Here is a 6,658-nt window from a genome sequence, read left to right as displayed (position 1 = left end):
AGATTATTTATCCTCCTTTTTGGCTGTGGATTGTCCTTAAAATCCTACTTACAAAATTAATGGCCTGATCCAGAGTGGCAGTTAGCGATAACAAGCTTTAGGACCATAAGCACCATGGCTTCATTGTTTCCCTCACATTAAATATGTTGCAGGGCATTAGGATAGACGCTGTCTAACTGTATAAATGTATGCATCAAAGGCTTACAAAAATGAGAGGTGATCTGTGGAGACTTTGAGGGTGCATTGTCAAACAAATGTTAGCTATGTAATTGCATAAACTACCATAAGGAGAAAGGTGTGTTTGAAGGGGTGGAAACCTATCCTCTAGCTCTTCTCTTCTCTCTGTCAGCAGCAAGTACCTCCCCAAGTATTTTACAGAATTACATGAATGATTAAGATTCACATCAGATTCCACAACCCATCTAACATTTCCCATCTGTTTTCTCATGGCCCATCCCTAGCAATAAAGAGCCTTCTTTTATCATTGTTTGACTTTGGGGGAGAAATTGGGGATGATTTAAATAATATTCTTGCACTCACACATATGCACACACCAGACTTTCCAACTCAGTTTCTTGAAGCTAAAAACCTGATAGGGAAGAGGGAATGCACACAGCATTTGAATGATCTGGTCTCAGTGATGTAACACATTCTACCTGTGGTTGCCCCCTTGGAGACAACTTGGAAATTACTCTCTCTTCAAAATTCTGTAGTTTCTTCATTGTTAGGAGCAGACCAGAGGGCTCATATTACCCCTATTTTATTATTTCTACATGGATTTCTGATGTTTCTGGGTTCAAATCAAGTTGGTGGTGCTCACCTTTGAAGCCCTCCATGACTAGGGGTCCATGTATTTGAAAAGCCATTCTCTGTGGTTTACATGGTTCTCCACTCCTCCATTTTTTTCCTCACAACAACACTGTTTAGTAGGTTAGGCCAAGAGAGAAAGGGGGTTGACACCTATGTGTTTAGCAGAGCCTGGCTCACAGAAACACATACATGAATCACAGAAACACAGCAACTGTGTATTTGCCTAGTATAGGGGCACAACAATGAGAAAAAAACATTATCGACTAAATTCTCAAAAGAGGTAAAGGGGGGGGTACATTCTTATCCTGTTCTATATGCAAAAAAGAGAAGTTTTTCTTCTATACAATGCACAGAAAATAGTGGACAAGTCTTTCCCATTGTTATGCCAACTTCTCCAGGAATAGTATAGGGGCACAACAATGAGAAAAAAAACATTATCGACTAAATTCTCAAAAGAGGTAAAAGGGGGGGGGTACATTCTTATCCTGTTCTATATGCAAAAAAGAGAAGTTTTTCTTCTATACAATGCACAGAAAATAGTGGACAAGTCTTTCCCATTACAATATCACTAAAGCTAAGGAAAGCCATACCTGTTGAATTTCTGCTTCCTACATAATTGTTAAATGCACAGTTGCTCTAGTAGCAGAAGCAGCAGTCCCCAAGGGCAAGCACATCTCTGACATATGCAGGATTACAAAGGCTAAAGCAATCACAGTTTACTCCAAAATAGATTTCAGTGAAACCAACCGATAATATTTTGGGCTCTATAACCCTTCAACTCCCTTTAGGGCATATCCACATACTACCATTTCTTATCAGTTGTATCTGATGTAAGGGGATGTCTCTAAATTATAAATTCTTATCACGGCAACATTAGAGCATAAGATCTGAAACTCTAAGCTCTTGTGACCAATTCTGTGGTTGTGTGTGTGTGTTAACTGCCCATATTTGGCTGCTCTATGACCCTACAGCAGGTTTGAATTTTCCTCTCTCCAGCAGGAACTGCCACCTTTTCAACTAGCCCTCATAGCTGTACTTTTCACAACACCACACTCTGATAAATGTGTTGATCACTGCACTTTAACTTGCTTATAGAGCCAAAAAAAGCAAGCCATACTGACTTCTTTTTCCTGGTCAGTTGGCAGCTCTACCAGGTAGGCATCAAAAAATAAGCTATTGCACAGCAAGTGGGTTACTTTCATCTGGGAGGGTTACGAGGTTAGGGTTGCTAGCTTCTGTTCTGAAAATTCCTGGAGATTTGGAAGTGGACCCCAGGAAAAACAGGGTTTGGGAAGGGGAGTGACCACAATGCTGCAGAGTTCACTCTCCAAACTGGTCGATTTATCCAAGGGAACTGTTGTCCAGAGATCAATTGTAATTTCAAGAGCTCTCCAGGCCCCACTGGAGGTTGGCAACCCAAGGTATAGTTGCTCAGGTGTGATTCCTTCACACTTGTCGTCCTAATCCTGCAACTACTTGTGCACCTGCTACAAATCAGCATTGAGGTTCTGAGTGGCAAAAAGGCCCATAAGCCTTTGCAGGACAAGTACCTTCTTTATAATGCCAGATCACGAACCTTGTGTCCATCTGCATACACATCCTCTACTTGGACAAGGATCTGGGCTCAATTTTCCATTATCTGTACCTGGAAGTTTTCTTTTTAAAGGTGATATAGATGCGTATCATCTCTAGGATGAAGGCGGGAAGCTTCAGTTCCAGTTTCAGCCCCCCATTATTGTGCACCACTGAGACCCGGAGCAGAGCTTTTGCCAAAGTCTTGCTGACCCTGCTTGGTTTCTGTCTCTGGGGAACTGCTGTGGCTTTCCTGTTTGGTGGTGCCTTTGTGATCATTACCTACAAGAGCTACAAAGCCTTCTTTCAGAATCCCTTCTTTCTTCTGCCAGGCTGTTTGGCCCTCGTGACGGCTTTTCTGCTGTTCCTGACAGGTGCTTTGGCAATGCTTACCCATGTCAAGAATTCTCGACCCCATCAGGGAACGCTGATGTACCTGTTAGTGGTCCTCTTCTGCCTGGAAGCCTCCTCTGCCGTTGTGACCCAGCTCTATTCCACTCAGGAAGCTTATCACCTGACAAGCAGCGTGAGCTCTCTGTTTCATGAGTACAACAGGACAGTTCCAAATTACCCCAACAATGAGGCTGTGGATGCAATCCAGCAGCAGCTGCAGTGCTGTGGGATCTACAATCACACGGATTGGTCTGTGCTGGCCCTTCCAAACCGTCTCCAAACAGGCCCCGTCTTTGCCCCTAAAAGCTGCTGCAAAGAGGCTGCTATGGAGTGTGCTGACAATGTTAGCCAACCGGAGAAACTGTTTGAAGAAGGCTGTCTCCAGAAGCTGGGGAAGAGGCTGCATTTTGTTAGGCATTATCTGAATTGGTGTTGTGTCATGGTGGGCTGTCTGGAGATGCTAACTGTCGTCAGCAATGGAGTGCTTATGAAGCAGCAGCCGTTCCAGGATTTCCGCATTCTCGATTCTGCCAATTTTTCTTAGACTGGAGAAGTGACAAGGGTTGTCTGATGTTTTCTATATTTCCTGAGGCTATTAAGGGGTAAAACTGACAACTATACTTAATGCTGGGCTAGCTGTTTTAAAATCCCACCTTGTGCTTCTCCTGTGTTTTCAGAGAATGCAAACTCCTTTGGTATATGATTGTCAGGCCCTTTGGTCTGACTTGTTTTTGTTTTTTTAAAAAGAGACTGATAAATAAATTCTTGCATCTGAAAAAAAATAATCTGCTTCAGGGCAGTTTATATTGTGTTGCATTTGTGGTAGCAAAATCTCAGGACTCAGCCGGAGCTGAGACTGGATGTCTGTAAATATTCCAGCTGCTCAGGAAACAAAGCTATTGGAATGCTTTGAACTCTGTTCCAGCAAGGCAAGAAAAAGTTGTTAGTTTGCCTGGCATTAGCATATCACAAAGGCACTAAAAGTAGGGTTGCCAACTTCCAAGTGAGACCCGAAGATCTCCCAGAATTACAACTGATCTCCAAATGGCAGAGATCAGTTCCCCTGGAGAAAATGGGTGCTTTGGAGGGTTCATTCTATGGTATTATACAGGGGTCATTTTGTAGAAAAAGAGGTGCAGGAGCTCATCAACATAATGCATTAGCATAACTTATTTGCATATGCCAGACCCCATGACATCACTGGAAGTGTGTCAGAAGGCAACACCCACCGCTCAGGCTCCACTGGACTGTTTTGGATTGCTAGCTATTGGGGGGTGGGGAACATGCAGATCTGCCCTCACAGAGGAGGGAGAGCTTGTACCGGAATAAAACTTGGCCTTAAAGGTGCCACTGGACTGTTTTGGACGGGGGGGGGGCAGGGGGACCTCTGCAACTTACCTGGCTGCTTATTGCTCTGACTGAGGGCTGCTGGGAGCAGGGGGTGGGGCTTGTCACATGTGCACGCCCCTTGGGCTCTTTACTGCCGGAGCTCCGCTCCTGTGCGCTCCTGCAGGAAATGACCCCTGGTATTATATCCCACCGAGGTCCCTCCGCTCCTCAAAACCCACCCTCCCCAGTCTCTACCCCCCAAACCTCCAGGAATAGCCCCACCCGGAGCTGGCAACAGTGTTCCCCACTATATGTAGCAAGAGAATTGGGTGATCTTTGTCTCGCATCTCAGATTTCTTAAAGAAATTTCACATTACTGTTCTAATCCAACTCTGGGTTGGGAAATTCCTGGAGATTTGGGGGTGGAGCCTTGGGAGGGTGGGGTTTGGAGAGGGGAGGGACCATAGAAGCAAGTCCCAGCACAGTATGCCCTAGTCATCAGCTGTTTGCTGCCAAGAAGTCAAAGGAGGGAAAATTACACTGGAGCCATTTTGCACCCTGCTGTCTGACTAGAGTTGTGGCCTAAGCCCCCTCAGAAAGAAAGGCTGGCATTTTTATTATGTGTTCACATTATAAACACATGACAATAGAAATACATCATGCTGAATAAATTCATTTGGAGGAATAAGTACTGATTTAGAATCATCAATTGCTGGGAGAACATTTTGATTCCTGTGATTAGGGCAGGGGATAATAATGGCTTTAAAATTTGCACAAAAGAGGACAGTGGCTGTTGAAACCATTAAGATATATTTCTATAATAGCAGTCATTTTTCAGCGTCACTCTTCACAGACAGGGCTTCAGCTCTGGTTTTTACTATATTATTTCTCTGAATCTAGTATTAATGAGTGCATTCCTTCTTGTTGTCCAGAAACAATTAATGGTGGCTGGAAGAATACAGATTTCTGGCAATGAAAATTCTTGTTTATCTGCCTGTGCTGGCTGTCTTATTTGCCAATGAACTGTCAGCTAAGCTGCAGTAGAACACATAGCATGTATGTTTATTAATGTTCTATAGTCCAATGTAACTTGGTTAAATAGTTTCAAGGATGGCTAAGGTGAAGTCTTTAGTTCATCCAAACCAGTAAATTTCAGGCATCTGATGAACAACCTATTATGGACAACTAAGTAAATATTGGTCAGTGTTACCAAAAAACAAACAAAAGATGGAGATTGCAGAGCTTGTTCATGCACATATGTACACCACTTGATTTTGTACAGTTGAATCCTGTTCACACAATTATTGACGTGCACATTGGGTTTGCCAGTCCCCAGGTGGGTACGGTTGCCAAGTCCCTCCTGGCCACTGGCTGGGGATGGAGGGGTAGGGCGGCCAGATCCAGGTTGGGAAACTCCTGGAGATTTGGGGATGGAGTCTGAGGAGGCCAGAGACCTCAGTGAGGTACAATGCCATAGAGTCTACCCTCCAAAACATCCACTTTCTCCAAGGGAACTGATATCTGTAATCTGGAGATGAGTTGAAATTCCATGGGATCCCCAGGTCCCACCTGGATGCTGGCATCCCTATGTGGAGATCTCCCAGAATTGCAACTGATCTCCAGATAACAGAGATCAGTTCCCCGGGAGAAAATGGCTGCCTTGGAGGGGGAGGTCTATTAGAGTTGCCAGTTCTGGGTTTGGAAGTTCCCTCCCCTCCTCTCCCCCCACTCTCCTCAGGCTCTGCCTCCAAAACTTCCAAACCCAGAACTGGCAACCCTAATTACAACCCTAATTGGGAAATGTCTGGGTATTCGGGGATGGTGCCTAGGGAGGGCAGAATTGGGAGAGGGAAGGGAACTCAGTGGATATGTGATATAACTCCAGGACTTCCCCTTCTTTTAGACCCTGTAGCTTCATAGGCCAGACTTTGTGGTATAACACAATGTTTCTTCCACAGTTGCCATTTCTTCCAGGTAAACAGATTTATGTAGTCTGGCAATTGTTTGTAATTCCAGGAGAGCTACAGGCCCCGTCTTTAGAATGGTAGCCTCAGTAGACTTTTAGCTGTGATGGCCTATTCTTATTTCCAGTCATCCTGAGGTTTCATTAATTAAGTGACCCAGATGCATATGCGAAACAGACCATAATTACAGCCCTCCATCCTAACTGTGATTTTACTTGCCAGTCTGGATGTTCCGTTATTTCCGTGAAACTCCGGCACATGTAAGTTCACAACAATGGGAAGAAGAAGACCTGGCCATTTATTGTTTGGAGTAGGCATAAGAAATGTTTATGGTTCAGGAACACTGAACATGACTGAAAATGAGCATGCCAAAGCTACATGTTCAGTTATTCACAGTACTATATGATGCTTTTGGTCCCTAAAGCAGCTCAGAGAAAATTAATAAAATACAATCCATCAATTTAAGCAAACACCTCCTAGGCTGTTCCAAGTCAATGAGGCTGCCTGACACTTTCCCTTCAGCTCACAACTCCGAGCATGCCCAGCCTTTTAATACCTGCAAGGACAGGAGAACAAACTTAGCTCAGATG

General features: G+C 44.2%; 1 protein-coding gene across 1 annotated transcript; it reads left to right on the top strand.

The window, feature by feature from the left end:
• Positions 1-2,485: 2,485 nt before the first annotated feature.
• Positions 2,486-3,319, top strand: LOC107113235 (tetraspanin-3-like). Its single transcript, XM_015414535.1, has one exon. It carries the CDS (start codon positions 2,486-2,488, stop codon positions 3,317-3,319), a length of 834 nt encoding a protein of 277 aa, XP_015270021.1.
• Positions 3,320-6,658: the final 3,339 nt, after the last annotated feature.

The sequence above is a fragment of the Gekko japonicus genome, unplaced genomic scaffold (assembly GCF_001447785.1).
Source record: "Gekko japonicus isolate JY-2015 unplaced genomic scaffold, Gekko_japonicus_V1.1 scaffold492, whole genome shotgun sequence".
NCBI classification, from domain to species: Eukaryota; Metazoa; Chordata; class Lepidosauria; order Squamata; family Gekkonidae; genus Gekko; species Gekko japonicus.
This window is presented reverse-complemented; position numbering and strand designations above follow the sequence as displayed.